Source organism: Microcaecilia unicolor, chromosome 8, assembly GCF_901765095.1.
Source record: "Microcaecilia unicolor chromosome 8, aMicUni1.1, whole genome shotgun sequence".
NCBI lineage: Eukaryota > Metazoa > Chordata > Amphibia > Gymnophiona > Siphonopidae > Microcaecilia > Microcaecilia unicolor.
The window spans coordinates 49,225,140-49,244,406 of NC_044038.1; the positions used below are offsets into that span (position 1 = coordinate 49,225,140).

Here is a 19,267-nt window from a genome sequence, read left to right on the forward strand (position 1 = left end):
GCTAAGAAAGCAAAAGAATGTTAGTATTATTAGGAAAGGAATGGAAAACAAAAGTGAGGATGTATAATGCCTTGTATCGCTCCATGGTGCGACCACACCTCAAATATGTGTTCAATTCTGGTCGCCGCATCTCAGAAAGATATAGTGGAATTAGAAAAGGTGCAGAGAAGGGCGACGAAAATGATAAAGAGGATGAGACAACTTCCCTATGAGGAAAGGCTAAAGCGGCTAGGGCTCTTCAGCTTGGAGAAAAGGTGGCGGGGGGGGAGATATGATAGAGGTCAAATAATGAGTGGAGTTGAAACGAGTAGATGTGAAGCGTCTGTTCACGCTTTAATACAAAAATACTAGGACTAGGGGGCATGCGATGAAGCTACAATGTAGTAAATTTAAAACAAATTGGAGAAAAATTTTCTTCATCCAACGTGTAATTAAACGCTGGAATTCAATGCCAGAGAATGTGGTAAAGGCAGTTAGCTTAGCGGAGTTTAAAAAGGTTTGGACAGCTTCTAAAGGAAAAGTCCATAGACCGTTATTAAAGGACTTGGGGAAAATCCACTATTTCTGGCATAAGTAGTATAAATGTTTTGTACTTTTTTGGGATCTTGCCAGGTATTTGTGACCTGGATTGGCCACTGTTGGAACAGGTGCTGGGCTTGATGGACCTTTGGTCTTTCCGTATGGCAATACTATGTACTTATGAGTAGAATCCCCCCCCCCCCCTCCGCACAGTGAGCTGTCTGATTTGTCCTGGAATGATTGGCTGTGGCACTGATTTTTTTTCTTGCTAAAATGGCCCTCCATGCTAGAAAAAATAGTGAAGATAAGCTTATTAATACAGATATGCCCCTCCCCAATTATAACACCACTCTGTAAGCCACATTGAGCCTGCAAAAAGGGGATAATGTGGGGTACAAATACAATAAATAAAAATAAAAATATCTCTACACCACAGTACTCACTTTATGCAACTACTAGCTCTCACGTCCCACTGAGTACTGTCCTCGGTGGCCTTAGCCCACACGTGCCTGCCTCCCTTCTGGCCAGTGGGAGGAAGCCGGGAGCTCCGCCTGCCCCGTGACGTGCAGTAGGTGTTCAGGCAGTACGAGTACTGCCCTCGCTGGAATCCCCCTCCCCCACCCTGCCGGAGCCTCGGCACAGGCCCAGGGCAGGGCAGGGCTGGGCTGGGCTAGAAGATTTCTCAGCCTTCACAACAGCAAGTGCCCCACACTGTACCTGCAGCCTTGAGGAGCACAGGAGGGATCGCACGCTACCTTCGCCACCACACCATGACCTCTCTCTTCAAGAAGAAAAACATCGGCAAGTACAGCCCCAGCGTGCACTCGAAAACGTAAGTAGTGAGGGCGCTTGTCCGGGCAGCCGGACAGGAATGTCGATTCCTGCCAGCTTGCAAATCCGGCTTCGGGCTGTCAGTCTGTACGGGTACGTGTGCAGCAGGCTGCTGCTGTGCGCGATGGCGGGGGGGGGGGGTGGCACAGCTGGAGAGGGCACTAAGTGCACGAGCCCGTGACAGGGGCACAAGCTGGAGGGCACTCTAACTACGCCGCCAATGCATTAAAGTGCCACAGTCGGGGGCACCACGAGGGGTGCTCCCTTCTCTTTAAATCAGAGCGTGTTTCTTTGCCTGGATGGTGCTTTGATTCTCGGAAAGGTGTGGCTCCCGTCCTGATACCAGTTTGCACCTCATCCCCTCCTCCAGTTTCACATGCCAAGGAGACAAATGTATTCACTGCTCTGTTCTTGGCACTGAGGTTTGGATCGTTTTGCACTTTGCAGACTTCTCAGGTGGTGATGCCCTTGGAGTTGGGGGGGGGGGGGGGGGGTCTATAAACTTGATGACTGCGCCAGCGACTGTCTGCGTTGTCACCTTCGGGGGCAGCGCGAGCTGACAAAGTCAGCGCCTAGCATTTGGGGGGCAATAAAGCATTTTTCCGTGTAAAGCGTGGTTTACATGCGGACATGGGCTGCCCAATAGCTGGAGTATAGACGGATAAAACGAGGCAGCGAAAGATCGCGGGTACTTTAATGCATTCCCGGAGGTAGTAGTTTGACTGGGGGGAAGGTGGACTCGGAGAAGCCAGCTCTGTGGTTGCTGAGTATCCTCATTGTTGAGCAAGCTCCTCACTGTGTCCAGGAAGGGATAATTGTATTGTGTTGGACTCTCCCTCCCCCCCCCCCCCCCCCCATCATTTGAGTAGGCACACACATTTACATTATCTTTGGAACAGGTGAAAATTTGTCGGCTTTGGGGGCAAGGTTTGGGTATTTGTAAAAGCATGTAGGTGCCTGTTGCCTTTATAAAGTAGGCATCTTTTTGGTCTTTTTCACAAAACTCGCCTACAATGCATATTCCATCGTCAAAGACAGGAAAACATAACACAGTGCTGCCATGGAAACTTGTGGATATAACACACTGGTTTGTAACAACTGTCAATCTGCAGATAAATAAATAATGTCCTTCTATTATATTGTAATCTGTGAGAAACAATCAGACCAGTGCTAAGCTTCCTCATAGGCCATGGAGAAGAGAAGCATAGTGGCAGTGAAACTGTGGTTTGGGCTGTTTACATGGTGTGTGTATTGTAGCATCTAGGCTAGAAGAGTGACAGCAACCTAGGTGAGTCAGTAGGGATGTGCATTGTTAATGTACACTTAGCGTTAAATATTTTATTGAATGCAGAATCGATGCATACGTAAACTTTGATATGCACTCCTACAAAAATGTTGTTAAAATGGAAAAACCCACATGCTTGGGAAATATTTGGAAACATTAAAAACCACCAGGCAGCATCTGAGGAAATCATGGGAAGGTCTTGGCTATGTGTATCACATGCTCTGGGTGTGTTTGTTGTTTCTCTGTGATATCACGTTTGTCATTCTAAAGTGAAGTCTATCCTGTTTGGTTTCAAGAAACATTTCGGGATTCATATGAGATTCTGCAGAATGCACTTTTGGGTTGTGAGTTTGTGTATGTGTAATTATATATTCATTTTGCTGTGTTAATTTAGTGATATAATATAGGGCTTTCTAAAGTTTTTTTTATCTGCAGAATAAAATACTATGAAAATGACCAGCTCTATACTGTTTCAGCTCTGTTTAGTCTCCAAGTCCTGGTAGATAAGGTCTGAGAGCAGTAGAATTCCTTTGTCACGATTTTGGCATCTGATTTGCCTTGTGTCCAATCAACCGTTTTTTGGGTTTGCCCTTTCATGGCTCTCACCCTGCAAGTTCTGGGCAAGGGCAGCAGAGGTCACCTGTTTAAAATTGTAGGTTTCTGCGGCAGGTGAGATTCCACCAACTGTCCTTAGGTACCTGTGTATTGTGCTACACCCCTTATAGGGATCCCCCAGGTCTGGTTGCATTTCCTTAGTCCAGTCTCTGGCACTCAGTAGGAGAGAGGAGAGAGGAATTAACATGGGTATCAGAAATATTCTGTAGCAAAACTTATATTGTGTAGGTGAAGTCTCCTAAACTCTCAGGGTGGCCACAGGGAATCTTCAGGCCGCATGTGACCCGTAGAAATCAAGGCCCACAGCAGTTCTGCTGGCCTGTGGCCTGTTCCAGCTCATCTGGGGAGTTCCATGGCTGCTCTCATCTGTTGCTAGTACATAGAAATCTAGAAGACGTTGGCACCCAGAATGTCATCTGTGTTGCCATAAAATCACACATGACTTACTTTCTTATTCCTTTTCAGAGAACTTACTCATATTTTGTACAGATATTGTAGAATGCTTCAGCAACTCTCTGTCTGCTCCCTTCATTAAATCAAGAAAATATTCTCAGCTGTGATCTGCTCGCCAAGGAAGGATCTACGTATCCCAAATAAAGGGGGAGGGGTGATTGAATTTGTTCTAAAATGCACATATTTGCAAGATACAAAACTTTTTTTTTATATAAGTAGTCCGTGATTTCAGACAATTTTCAGAGCCATTTTCCTGGGTAAATTTGTTCGCTGAAAATTGCCTTCATTCAGTCTAGTTAAAAATACACATGGGGTTCTTTAGCACAAAGCTTTTATCAAAATGATGGGAAGTATTTCCTGGGGCATGTTTTGGGTACATACAGTTGATTGGATTTTCAAATTGTGCTTGAAACCGTTCTTTAGATTCTGTACGCCACTATGAGTCCACCCGAAAATCAGCTTTTTGTTTTGTTTTGTTGCCCTTAAATATGATCTCTCCCTGGATATTAAAATTGTCAGCATGGGGACTGATAAGAATGGTTTATGTTAGTTGTTTTTGTATATACTGACCTGCACCTAGGTGCATTGAAAATTGTTCCTTTTTGTATGCTTTTAATAGGATTATTTGTTCATTGGATGGAAAGATAGCTAGCAGTGGCGCTCTTTGGTCGGCTGCCACCCGGGGCAGATCACTGCTGTGCACCCCCTAGGTGCAGCATGACACCCCCTGGGTACAGCATAATACCCTCCCGGCGCATCACCATCCCCCCCTGATGCATCACCTCCAAACCCCCCCCCAGGTGTATTCTTACCTGCTGTGGTGCTGGGAGCAGCCACGTGCTGTTGGCTCCACTGGTTCCCTGCTCCCTCTGCTGTTACTTCCTGTTCCGGGGCAGAGGGAGCAGGGAAGCAGCGGAGCCGACAGCCACGCGGCTGCTCCCTGCACCTATCCAGCAGTGTGCACCCGGGGCGGACCGCCCCCACACCCTGCCTTCGGTATGCCACTGATAACTAGTAACCTCTTGCAGCTTTCGTAGCATCTCTTTCCCTGATAGTCTGTGCAGAGCCGGTGGTGGGAGGTGGGGCTGGTGGATGGGAGGCGGGGTTAGTGCTGGGCAGACTTATACTATCTGTACCAGAGCCGGTGGTGGGAGGCGGGACTGATGGTTGGGAGGCGGGGATAGTGCTGGGCAGATTTATACGGTCTGTGCCAGAACCGGTGGTGGGAGGCGGGGCTGGTGGTTGGGAGGCGGGGATAGTGCTGGGCAGACTTATACGGTCTGTGCCCTGAAGAGGACAGGTACAAATTAAGGTAGGGTATACACAAAAAGTAGCACATATGAGTTGATCTTGTTGGGCAGACTGGATGGACCGTGAAGGTCTTTTTCTGCCGTCATCTTCTATGTTATGTACTAACCTGCTGCTGTTTGAAGCCAGAATGTGCCAGTCCTGGTTTTGAAGAATTCTGGGATTTATAGGCTAGCATTTTGTACTGAAAAGCTAGGGATGTGAGTTCAACCCTCCCCACCCTGGAAAAAGTGATAAAAGCTATAATGGTTCAATGTGATTTGAAGTTCCATAAAGATGCTAAATTACCCAGTTCCTGGCTGGAGATTTTGGGACCGTCTCTGATTTCTGACCAACCCATTCAGGTGCATTTTGGGTCTTAGAGCACTGATTTCAACGGGCAGGAGTAAGTTCAGAACCAGAACCGGCCAAAAGTCTCCAGCCTAGAACTGGGTAAAATGATGTCTCTGGTTCCAGCAAATCAAGAGCTGGTTATAAAAAAAAGTGGCAGCACCATATACTGCTATGGGAAAGGAGCTAGGTTCACTTTTGAAGAACTATAAGGCCCAGGGTTAAGGGATTGTAGCAAATACCTGTTGGTGCAGTGACTAAATCATGAAATAAGTCTGGAAGAGAAAATAAATGGGGGGGAAAACTCCCTGAGTAGTTGTAAATGAAGGCTCATGGCATCGGATCCTGGGCCTGGTTCTGACTGAGCTAAAAGCTCAAATGAGCACAAAGAAATTGCTTACTCATAAAAAAAATAAGTATAAGCCATGGTCGAATCATCAAATGCTTGTAAACTCCTACATCAGAATTATGAAACTGGAAGCCTCCCAGACTACCTCTCTGAAGTATCTAATTAGAAAAGCAATCAGCTAATTGCAGGCCATCAGAACTCAAGTTTTGGTTTCCTTTAAGTGATGCTCTGAAGCAGATTTTGAATTTGTAGCCGCTCTTTCTGATCAATGGGTAAGTGGCCTGATCCTTGCGTCACACTGGTGGTAATAACTGGGGAGAACTCATGACTCAGCTATTAAAAAAAAATGTCAAAAACAGGGCTAAAATTCTAAAATGTGGTTTGGATTTCAAAAGAGCCGTTATTTCATAGGGGTAAGTTTTCAAACAGGTCATGAGTGGCTCAGATAACAGGCTTAAAATTAACTGGTTATCTTTGGATGAATTTCAGTTGAACCAACTGGCTAGGTTTTCCCGAAACAGTTGAAGCTAAAAAAAAAAGCCAGTAGTGACCATCTCCTAACTTAGCTGTGCCCTCTGTACTGGCTAAATGTATGCACCTGGCAAATTTAGGGGGTCTTTTACTAAAGATTAGTTCATGTTATCTGCATCAGGGTCCATAGGAATAAAATAACTTCTGTGACAGATAACATTCGCTAATCTTTAGTAAAAGACCCCCTCGACCGATTAAATGTAAGTGGTGGAAGAGGGCCGTATTTATCTGGAGAAGGTGTCAGTCAAAACGGCTTTGAAGTCTGTTAGAAAAAAAAACACCTGAAAGCTGTTAGTGCCAGTGCTTATTCGTTTTTTAGTGTACTTTAATTCGATTTGGTATGCACTAAGCCAGCTTCTAAAATTAGATCAAAAATTAGCGCTGGGAAAAATTGGTCCTAAGCTCTATTCTATAAGGGTGCTCCGGACTGAATGTCTTTTTACAGAATAGTTGGAGTATTGATTCCACCCAGTATTGAGCGCTATCACGTACCGCACTGAAACCTGGTGTAAATATGGCACCCAACTCATGGCATTTGGGTTTGTAAATTGGGCTTTTCTATAATGCTTTGCCCAACTTTTCAGCAGTCTCCAACCCATCCATATCTCCCATGGCACTCCTTGATACCCACTATGGGGCCCTTTTACTAACCTGCAGTAAAAAAGGGCCCTGTGCTAGCAGTGGGGGGGGGGGGCATTTTTGCTCTTCGCCGAGGCCTTTTTTACCACAGCAGGTAAAAAGGCTGAAAAAAAGATATGGCCACGTGGTAAGATTGCTCTTACAGCATGGCCATGTGGAGGGAAGCACTTACTGCTACCCACTGAGGTGGCGGTAAGGGCTCCCATGCTAACCTGGCGGGCAACCCCCTGCGGAAAAAGTTTTTGAATATTTCCGCTAGCACCAGAAATGCCACGCGCTGGAGGTGGAACTACCGCCAGCGCCCACGTTGGGCCAGCAGTAGTTGATTGGCACGCGGTAAGCCTGCAGTGGGCTTACCGCCACTTAGTAAAAGGGCCCCCTATAGGATTTAGGTGCCCAGTATTATAGCATAGCAGGCAGGCAGATGTATGTACGTTTCCAATTATTGCCAATTAACTTCAATAATTGATGGTAGAATAGCTCATTAACTGATTTGTTTGTACATCTTGGATCCACACCCAAATATGGGTTCCATATATAGAATCCAGAGGTAAATGCTTTTAAGGTACGTTGTCAGTACAAGTTTTAACGTGTTAACAAACAGTTTATTAAAACAATTGTGTGGAACCCCCCCCCCCCCAGAAAAAATGTCCAAAAGGCCTAACAAACTAAAAACAAATCAAAATGTTGCCATGTGCACATCCCTAATATCTTATGGTTTATGTCCGTATAAGATTAGGTCAAAAATTTTAAGGAGATTTGAAAATGACTTTCTGCAGAATTCCTTTCATGGATTTTTGGCTTAGTTGATTGACAGAGGGTTCACTTCTGCGTCACCAAAATCGTGGCCAGGTTCCTATTAAGTCATTTCCCTTTAATGGTCCTTTAGGCAGGAATTCCCAAAGCTGTACTGGGGGAACTCCAGCCAGTCAGGTTTTCAGGATATCCACAACGAATATGCATGAGATCAATTTGCATACATTGCCTCCTCCAAATCTATCTCATGCATATTTGTTGTGGATATCCTGAAAACCTGACTCCCAGGGTTCCCCCAGGAAAGGTTTGGGAACTCCTGCCTTAGGGTCTTGTTCTGTTTCAAACAAATAGCATCACAACTCAAATCGAGGCACACTTATATATAGAATGGATGTGTCTGAACTTTAATGTTCCCTTTACCCTATAGGGATGGCCCATCCAGAGCAGGGTTAAAGGAAGCTGACAAGGAATTATGGTGTAGATTTCATTGCCAAGAGTGCATGTTGCACCTGCTCTGTGGATAGATGTAGGGCTTGAATTTCCAGCGCTTTTGATTTGAGATCGCCCTCAAAAGTCAAAGTAGAGCAAGGACAACATTCTCTTCTACTCGAAGCAAGGTACAGGAGAATTCTACAAATGTAGAGAGAGAAACTTGAGCCAAAGCTAAATCATCTGAATATTGGGTATCCAGTTTCATACAGCAATGGGTTCCCATTTCCAGCTTCATCTGTTAGAGGGCATGTCCTTGTTACTGTGCATCTGACCTGCTATTTCACTCCTACCCAAGCATTTCCCTTCCAAATAATATCTAGACACATCTGTAATGCAGGTATCTTGCCAGGTACTTGTGACCTGGATTGGCCACTGTTGGAAACAGGATACTGGGCTTGATGGACCTTTGTTCTTTCCCAGTATGGAACACTTATGTACTTAAACTAAGCTCTGATCCAACCCCTCTACTCATGAATTTAAATGGATTTCAAAAGACACAAAACACTTCTATGAGAAATCCAGAAAGGTGCCTTTTTTAAGCCTATCCCCAGTGGTGTGCTGGTAAATTTTTAACAACAGGCTATCTCCCCGGTCTACCTCTGCGCCCCCCCCCCCCCAATTGCAGAGCTGGCAATACCTGGGAAGAGCGCCTTGGGGGGGGGGGGCAATGCATTACTCCGGGGGAAAAAAAAATGTTTAATGCTCCCAGGTTCCAATCTAATTCATCTTTAATGTGGGATAAAATGCCATAAATAAGTAAATAAATAGATAGAAAGCAGCAGGCTCAGCTTACCTCCAGCCTTCCCTTCCCTCTCAGTGTCCCGCCCTCACGGAAACAGGAATACATCAGAACAAAGAAGGTGGGACACTGAGAGGGAAGGGAAGGCTGGAGGTGAGCTGAGCCTGCTGCTTTCAATGCTGCCGTGTGACTTGAGGTAAAATAAAATATTTAAAGGCAGGGCAGCGGCAGGAAGGAAAGGAAGGCTATCAGGGAGCTGAGGGCGGGCAGGTGAGCCAGTGCTGGGAGTCTATGACCCTGCAGCTCGCGGGGTGGGGAAGGAGAGGCAAGCTGGCTTGCACTCCGAGAACAACTGGCTCGAAAGATGCCAAAAAATTTACTGGCCCTTGCGAGCCGGCTCCAGCACACCACTGCCTATCCCCCAAATTATAATATTGTGCCTTAAGTTATATGCGCTAATTTGGCCACATGGCCAAATTGTGCGCACAACTTAATTGATTAACAAGCCAATCAGTGCCAATAATTGGTACTTAATATCCAATTAGTGGCACTAATTGGCTTTAATTAGAATTTAGACAACAGTACAGAGAGGGTCCAAAGTACAAAAAAGTACGGAAAATCACAGAAGCACCAAGAGCCTTAGGAAAATGGAACACGATTCTTTATTAACAACTGTTGATATTCCAAGATAGACCTGACACGGGCTTTGTTTCGGCGCCTAGCATCTGCATCAGGGGTCTGTATTAAACATACATAAACATATCAATCAAAACAAGAATAATGAAAAACAGATAAAAACATGTAGATATTAGGTTCTTTAAAACAGTAATTAAAAAAATAATTGGAAAACAATAATTAAAAACTAAAAAGTTAAGAAAATATAAATTTGGATTCTCAAATCATAATAATCATGGTGTTATAAAATTGTATCAAAGATATGAATTACATATTTACACAAAATATAATTGATCTTAGGTGGCCTAGATGGGTGCACCTAAAATTTAGTCACAAGAACGGTACGTAGGCATATTATTTATACGGGCATGCATCGCAGCTCTGCCTCCTCTCTGCCCAATTCTCTCCCCTGAGAATGCCTACACGCAGATTGTGTCACACTAGGCACACACCTTTTAGGCAGCTGCACATAGTGCAACAACACCTCGGATATTGTGTGCAGGTCTGGTCACCGCATCTCAAAAAAGATATAGTGGAATTAGAAAAGGTACAGAGAAGGGCGACGAAAATGATAAAGGGGATGAGGCGACTTCCCTATGAGGAAAGGCTAAAGTGGCTAGGGCTTTTCAGCTTGGAGAATAGGCGGCTGAGGGGAGATATGATAGAGGTCTATAAAATAATGAGTGGAGTTGAACGGGTAGATGTGAATTGTTTGTTTACTCTTTCCAAAAATACTAGGACTAGAGGGCACACAATGAAGTTACAAAATACTAAATTTAAAACGAATAAGAGAAAATATTTCTTCACTCAATGTGTAATTAAACTCTGGAATTTATTTCCAGAGAATGTAGTAAAAGCAGTTAGCTTAGCAGAGTTTAAAAAAGGATTGGTAGCTTCCTAAAAGAAAAGTCCGTAAGTCATTATTAAAATGGCGCTGGGGGAAAATCCATGCTTATTTGTAGAATACACACAAGAAAGTAGAGTGCTATGGCAGAATTACTATGGTGGAGTTTGCAGGCATAGTCTCATATTTTGGTCACAGCTGATTGTGGATTGCTTTGCTGCTGGCGTTTTAATCATAGACACATGCCCTCCCTCCTACCATTGTACTCCACTAGCACCGTTAATTTCTGTGTATCACGTTTTTTCTTCTTTTTTAGTTTCAATTTTTTGTATTTATTCCAACATGCTGCTAGCTTCTATATTGTTGTAGCAAACTTATCACATATCTGCATGCCGTTTGACAAGCACACCCCAACAGGAGCCTGTTTCGCTCTCCTGGCTTTCTCAAGGGAACTTAACGTGCAGTCACTGTAAAAAATAGCAAACAGACGTGTAAGCCAATCCAGTCTAACACTCCCATATCATGAAAAAATATAAATAAATGTCCAGGACTCACCATGCTGTCAAATGTTTGCTTGTCTACCGTCCATCAATATATTTAATATGGCGGCGGTGTCTTTTTAACTCCACCCAGCCCGGAACCGGCTACTCCATCTACCTGTGTTTCACATAAAGCAACCCCACTGGATGTGTGTATTCAGGCCATTTGGTTCAGGACAAACGAGCAGATTGGCAAAACCCGCCCGGTTGCCCGGACATGTCCTCAAAAAGAGGACATATGGTAACCCTAGTATGGACTGAATACTGCATTTTACTAACTCCACACACTGCGGGATGTATATTTCATACTTAATTGATTAACAAGCCAATCGGCGCTGATAATTGGCCAATAAGCAATTATCGGCACTAATTGGCACTAATTAGAATTTGTGTGTGCAACTTTCTAAGCATATTCTAAAGTGGTGCATGTAAATTCTCATGCGTGGAACTCAAAAGGTGGTGTGGCTGTGGGCAGGTCATGGGCGTTTCTAAAAATTACATACACTGTTATAGAATATACCCAATCTGTGCCTAGGTTTACACCAATGGTCACGCCTATTCTACACATATTCTATAAACCCAGCCTAACATTAGACGAGGTTTACAGAATAGCGCTAAGCGTGGGGGGGTTTCAGTGCCATATATAGAATCTGGCCCATAATGCTTTATATACAGTAATGTACTTTAGGGATTCATCATCTATACATAGGATATGGTTCTTTATAATATACTGTTGGCACTATTCAAGGATACGTATTTTACCTTTTGGGATATAGTTTATAAGTATGTGTTCTACAGCAACCCTGTTCCTCGAGCACTGCAAGCTGGTTGGGCCTGTGAGATTTCCCCACTTAATATGCATAAGACGCACTGCCTCCACTGAATGCAAATGTACCTCATGTATATTAATTGTGAGTGCCCTGGAAACCTGACCAGCTTGTGGTTCTGGAGGTCCAGAGCTACCTGTCCCTTTTGTAAGAGTGTAGATGTTTACCTAGTGTTCTATTACATGTGGCATATATTCGTTATTCCGTAGCAGAATATTTAAGAATGTGCTTTTGTGCGATAAGATTATATGTTACACACTGTCAGTTAATGCAATACTAGGCATGCTTGGATATATACTATATTAGGATATGTGTGTTTGTGCGTGTACAGTTATAGGGGTCTGTTTACTAAGCCACGCTAGCGGCTTCCACGCAGCATTGCCGACCCGGGCTGTGTCGGCACTAGCGCATAGCCAGCCGTTCTAGCGGCTTAGTAAACCCCAGCGATACTGTGTGTATATACTGTATATAAATGAATTCTTTACTTTCTAGAACCTTGATGAGTTTACCATGTCGCCAGCTGAAAACAATGGAGATCTTTATCATTTGATTTGTGTTTCCATTCCAAATAATGTGTGGATTCTCTCAGTCTGTTTTCAGTAGAGATTCTGCCACATTTAGCTTCTCCTGCTTTTCTGTACCCTTTGGTGGGTTTCTCTTTTTCATTACTTAGCCTACCTTCCAGCTTGCCAATGCTGTCTCACCGAGGACATTCCATGCTTGCATCTGGAGGAGGTCCAAGCTATGTGTTCCAAAATTCCTGAGTGAGATGGCACAGAAATCTGTTGAGACAAAAGACTTAGTGGAGAGGGGAGGAAGGGGATGAACTTTATTACACCAAGGCAATAGAGACAGCAGTGACTTAATCAGGACATATGCCTACTTCAGGGAGGGCAATGGCCTCCTAAATAGGAATGTCCTGGCCTTTTTTGGGGGAAAGGGAAGGTCTCTTAACCAGGTCATAGCTTCCCTTTGGGAGGAGAGTAAGGGAATAAAAGGGACAGTCTTCTAACCAGGGAATAACCCTACTGCAGTGGGGAGGGTGTTTGGAAGCTTTGGCATTTGTCACTGACCAGACCTTGATTAACTCTTTGTTAACCACTTCATTCCCTTAATTGAGGGTCAACAAAAAAGGTTCATCCTCATCCATGTTTTCTATACCACATGCAAACTTTCATGGAGCAAAAGTTCCTTTTATTTTTTTTTCCTCAATTTTTCCCTTTGTGTTCTATTTTTTCCTCCATTTTCAGATAGTACGGTGGTCTTGTATCATTAGATACTAACCCTAAGGTTGAACTATGGCTGACACAAGTTATCAAAGTCATGGCAACCATCTTGCCACTCTCCTCAGCTGCTGAATTTGATGGAATGTTTTGGTTTTTGATCCTATGCAATCTGGTTCCTATAGATCATATAGCACCAAAATAAGATTTTAGATCATTACAAGCAAAGAGTTGCATGTGCTTCAGTTGGATTTAACAGTGATGTTTGGACCTTATAGAGCAAAATCACTTACTTTTGAAACTTGATGACCTGGAGATCTCTGGAGTGGTTTTTAAGTGGCTCCTGGAATTCATATCACTCGGGACATAAAGGAATAAATTGGATAGCAAGTCATCTGACAAATAGGTGATGTTACCCTGGACAAGGGTCCCACTGTGTCCTCTATGTTTTTAACATATTTTAGGGGGAGGGGGAAGAGATTTGTTTTGGAGATCTAGGTTATCATATTTTTTATGCAGATGATTTGCAACTTGTGGTCTCATTTGAGGCGTCACTGGAGCAGGCACATAAATGTGAATTCAAGGCCTGCATGTTTCAGCAGTGCCTAAAATTCAGCCCATAGACAAATGGTGTGATGTTATGTTGGGTAAGGGGGTGGTCTCATAGACAAATGCCAACAGAAGGGCCAGTGGTGGAGGAGTGGTGCTTCCATTGTGCTCCTAAATATGTAGTTAGGGGTGTTTTTATCTTCACTGTGGAGCCTCAAATCTGCTTTTCATTGTTGGTTAATTACTAAAACAGATCATTCAGGCAGTGGTGGTCTCAAGATTAGACTATTCCAGTCTTCTGCCTAGAGGCCTGGGAGATATTCTTGGCCAGGCTAGGTCTTATTCATAGCACAGCTGTAAAAATTAAGGTGGAGGGACAAGATGGGAAAGGAGTGCTCTGAGCTTAGTGCAGTTAGACTGGCTGCCTATCCAGTGTCATATTTTGTTTAAGGTGCCAGTATGTGGGGATTGCTTCATCTTATCTGAGTAAATGGTTATATCTATATGTCCCAACAAAATTTTTAAACTCTAGTGAAGTTCATGGGCCTCTGTATTCCTTTGGTAAATGATGTCACCCAGGAAAAGACTATTAGGAGATAGTTGTATAAAGGCACATAATATTATTATTATTATATTATTATATGCCTTTGTATATCTGTAAAGTGCTTCTCATAAAAATGCCCCACTTGTACCAGTACGCACTATGACAAGTAGTGTATCTTTATATGATATCCAGGTCTAGGGGGGGTTTGTGGGAGTGGTTTGAGTGAAGCATGGGCATAATCCTGAAATAATGTGCTTAAGTTATAAAATACCTATACATGTACTTCAGCTGTGTACATTTGAAGAAGCTCCCGAGCTAGTGTAAAAGTACATGACTGCATTTCAGTCATGATTTTGGCAGCTTTTCTGCTGGTATTTTACAAAAACACATAAATGTCTATCAGGGCAATTCTGTAAATTGGCACCTCAGTCTAAATGCCCCAATGCTGTGCGTTTGATGCCCAATTTTAGAATGGCATCTTGCCACCAGGATTCCATTTTAGAATACTAGCATAATGTTGCCATTGGTGCGCCATGTGCCCTCTTATGCTATATCAATGGCAGGTTATAAGTTGGCAGTTCTAAGTGCTCCAAGTAATGCGTGTCATTTATTGAATTCTATAAACTACACATGTAACTGGAGACACAAGGAGAAACGGTAGTGAGGACAAAAAAGGGTGAACCAAAGAGTCCAGGGGATGTAAAATATCACTTTTTATTCATCAAAACACATAGAATAAAGGACAGTCCATACTTCTGATAATCAACACACGAAACAACTGGAGGGACAAGACGCAACACGGCCATCAAGACTGCATCAATAGCAAAACCAAATGCAATCTTGACTGTTGGATGCCCCTTAGCGGAGATTGTTTTCAAGAGTAAAAAGCACAGTTGCACTATTTACATTGAATCCTATGTACAGATGCTTACTATTATATGTAATTGGTCTATTTGACTCCTGACGCAGGCGCGTCATCCGAAACATGGCCATCTCAAGTCTTGTCCCTCTAGTTGTGTTTTGATGAAGAAGCCAAAGTGATGTTTTACATCCTCTGGACTCTTTGATTCTGCCTTTTTTGTCCTCACTACATGTTTCTCCTTTGTATTTATTTATTTTTGTTACATTTGTACCCTGCGCTTTCCCACTCATGGCAGGCTCAATGTGGCTTACATATTGTATGCAGGTACTTATTTGTACCTGGGGCAATGGAGGGTTAAGTGACTTGCCCAGAGTCACAAGGAGTTGCCTGTGCCTGAAGTGGGAATTGAACTCAGTTCCTCAGGACCAAAGTCCACCACCCTAACCACTAGGCCACTCCTCCACTCCAAAATCCTCACCCGTGAGGATTTTGCCCTTTTCCCTTTTTCTGTTAACTGGGAGACACACCCATGGCCCACCATTGCTCCACCCTCATGTGTACACCCCCCCTCCCTTGCAGATAGGAGGGGGGTGTATACAATAGCATTTAGTACACTAGGCACCTGTCAATTAATGGTGCCTTTGACATGCGTAAGGGTGTTTACCTCTAGGCACCCGTTTATAGAATTGCCCCAAATGTATCCTTATAAAATAGGCTTAACATAAGTACTTACTTTGCCCCCCCCCCCCCCCAACCTAGGCAACTTTTTAAAATTATAAAGACATTTTAAAATTATAAAGACAATATAATACTTTCCAGAAGAAACTTAAAATGGGCTTTGAATAGTTGTTAATCAGGATGTGATGATGGCTACCTGGGATTTTGATGTGTAGTGGGGGATTATATTATGGAGGATTTATGATAAAGCTGGGCATTTTTGGTTTGTAAGTAGATGACGGTGTTAATAGTTTAACCATCTTGAGCCTGATGCATAAAGTGGATATATTTTATTGTTGTTCTCGATCTCGTGTACTTTGATCTATAGAAACATAAGGGTTAGATCAATGGGCCATAGAACCCTGCATCCTGGCTACAACAGAGAGTAATCTGGGGAACTTGGAAATACTCAACAGCTCCTAATAGGGAGATTCCTTCCCTGGTGCTCATTGCCAGACATATAAGTGGCCAGTTCCCAGGCCTACCTGACTAATACTTAATGGACCTGTCCAAGTCTCTTTAAATCCAGCTGTACAACTATTCTTAATTACATCTTCCAGCAACAAATTCCACAGCTTAATTGTTCTTTCACTAAAAAAATACTTTCATAAATTTGTTTTAAATCTAATCGGTGAGTTTCAGGGAGTGTCTTCTAATCCTAATATGGTTTGAAAGGTGAAATAACTGTTCTTTATTGACTTGCTTCATACCACTCAAATTTTATAAACCTCTATCAAATCCCCTTTCAGTTGTCTTTTCTCCAAGATGAAGAGCCCTAACCTGTTTATCTTCTCTTCGTAACGAATGTATTCCACACCCTTTATCATTTCTGTTGCCTTTTCTAGTTCTGCTGTACCTTTTTGAGATGAGGGAACAGCATAAAATACTTAGGGTGTGGTTTGAGAATGGATCTGTACAGAGGCATTACGATATTCACAGTCTTCCTGAGCAGTAACTCTGAATGTGGAACCCAGAATTGGTTACAGATAGGATTATTTTTTTCTGATCTATATCACCTTGCAGTTGTTTGCACCAAGGGCAGTGGTGTGCTGGAACCAGCTCACATCAGCTTGCCAGAGCCGTTTTTTATTTTTTAAAGAATTTCGGAAGCCAGTTGTTAAACTTTAACAATTTAAAATTTGGTCCCTTCCTGGCAGCATCACAGCTCCAGCTGCCCTGTGGCTGGACGACTCACTCCGACCCTCGTGGCAAAAGAAACAGACTCTGAATCTCCACGTATAAGGGGGCTCTTGCACTAATGTGGGTATTGGCGATATTCAGAGCGGTGCCCAGATAAAGTTAGGATAACCGCTAACCAGGCTCCACCTTAGCTCCAGCCCTGTTCCACCACAGTACTACCCAGACAGTGTCAAGTGCTCAGATCAGCAACATTATCTGGATAATACCACTGAAAATTACTGACTGGCCCTGGCCCGCACTTAAAACGAATCGGAGAAAAGTTTTCTTCACTCAACGTGTAATTAAACTCTGGAATTCGTTGCCAGAGAATGTGGTAAAGGCGGTTAGCTTAGTGGAGTTTAAAAAAGGTTTGGGTGGCTTCCTAAAGGAAAAGTCCATAGACCGTTATTAAATGGACTTGGGGAAAATCCACTATTTCTGGGATAAGCAGTATAAAATGTTTTGTACTTTTTGGGGATCTTGCCGGGAATTTGTGACCTGGATTGGCCACTGTTGGAAACAGGATGCTGGGCTCGATGGACCTTTGGTCTTTCCCAGTATGGCAATACTTATGTACTTCTTATCACCTGAATAAGTAGGTTGCAGAAGGACATAATAATTCCAATACTGAGTCAGGCCAAATGTCCATCTAACCCAGCATCTGGTTTCTAACAGTGTGCAATACAGGTGACAGGTACCTGGCATAATCCCCCACAACAGTAAGATTCCATGCTACTTCCCCCCAGGGATAAGCAGTGGCGTTCCCCAGGTCTACCTTAAGAACAGTTGATGGAGTTCACCTCCAGGAACTTGTCCAAACCTTTTTTAAAACACTGCTATGCTAACTGCTTTTACCACAACCTCTGGCAATGAGTTTCAGAGTTTAACTATGCAGTCAGCGAAAAAAATATTTTCTCAAGTTTTTTTTTTAAATGTACTACTTAGTAACTTCATGGTGTGTCCCTACTTTTTGTACTTTCGAGAAAGTAAATAATAATTCACATTCACCCATTCCATTCAGGATTTTATAGACTTCTATCATATCTCACCTCAGCCATCGCTTCTCCAAACTGAAGTGCCCTAACCTCATATGAGAGTCATTCAGTCCCTTTAGATATCAGCCCCTGAATTTCTGTTGTGATAGAGGCCTAAGGATCTGATGCATGAAGTTTCCATATTTCGTAGCTGGAAAACATGTTTTCATTTGGCTTAGTCTCCTGGTTGATTTTGTCAGTGCTCTTTTCATCACTGCTTTGTTTGTAGGAAATATCTAATTTGAACCAGCACATTTCTAGTGGCTGCAGGCACAGACTGACTCATCAGCCAGCATATTCCATAACCTAATCGCATGAACAGGAAAAGTTCTTAAGTGATATCAAATTCAGTTTCCTTTTTCATAGCTTTATAGCACAGATCCTCTGGTTTTTTGCATTCTGATGAATGTAAGTATGTTGTCTAACTGTGGGTAGAATGTGACTGAGATTAGATTTGATTCAGCTGCATTTTGCTCTGAACATCTCTGACTGTTTCTTTAACTAGTACGACTACTTATTTCTATAGCACTACTAGACGTACACACAGGGCTGTACACTTGAACATGAAGAGACGGTTTCTTCTCGATAGAGCTTACAATCTAATCAGGAAAGACAAACAGGACAAATAAGAGATAAGGGAATTACTAAGGTGGGAATGATAAAACATGGGTACTGAACAAGTGAGTAAGGGTTAGGAGTTAAAAGCAGCATCAAAAAGGTGCTTTGAAGGTGTCTGTCTTTGAAGACAGACAGAGATGGAGCTTGACATACTGGCTCAGGAAGTCTATTTCAGGCATGTGGTGCAGCAAGATAAAAGGAACAGAGTCTGGAGTTAGCAGTGGAGAAGAAGAGTGCAGATAAGAGAGATTTACCCTGTAAACCGAGTTCCAGGGGAGGAGTGTAGGGAGAGATAAGAGTGAAGAAGTACTGAGGAGCTGCAGAGTGAATGTACTTGTAAGCAGGGGCGTAGCTACGGGTGGGCCCTGGATGGGCCCAGGCCCACCGAATCACAGCTCAGGCCCACCCAATTTGGCCTGCTCCTCCATCCGGTGCTGGTCTTCTAGGTGCCAGTTAGGCTACAGTGAGAGTGCTGCACAGCCTGAGCCTTTCAGTTCTGCCCTGGCTCAGCGGGGCTTCTGCCCCTTTATTCACCAATTTAATTTATTTATTTATTAAGTTTTTAACTTTATAACAAGAATTCACTTGTTATTGAAATACAGCATAATAGGCATTTACACTGAAAACAAAAATAAAGAAATACAATTGCATTAATACATCAGCTTAATCCACAAATAACATTAATGCTTTCTTAGACCACATTAAATGAGGAGGCGGTAAGAGTAGAGAAGTTTTAAATAGTAAAAATAATAAATGACATGGGGCGTATTATTTCCACAAATATCTTATATTCATTTCAGCTGCTTCAA

The 19,267-nt window shown here is 43.1% G+C and overlaps 1 protein-coding gene across 1 annotated transcript in view; it reads left to right on the forward strand.

Annotated features, from left to right (window-relative positions):
* The window catches only part of LOC115476056 (periplakin-like), a 172,100-nt gene that overhangs the window by 105,230 nt on the left and 47,603 nt on the right, over nt 1–19,267 (forward strand). Inside the window, exon 15 of the mRNA XM_030212182.1 lies at nt 16,473–16,578. Coding sequence (XP_030068042.1) covers nt 16,473–16,578 — 106 coding nt within the window. The remainder of the gene's footprint in view (nt 1–16,472; nt 16,579–19,267) is intronic.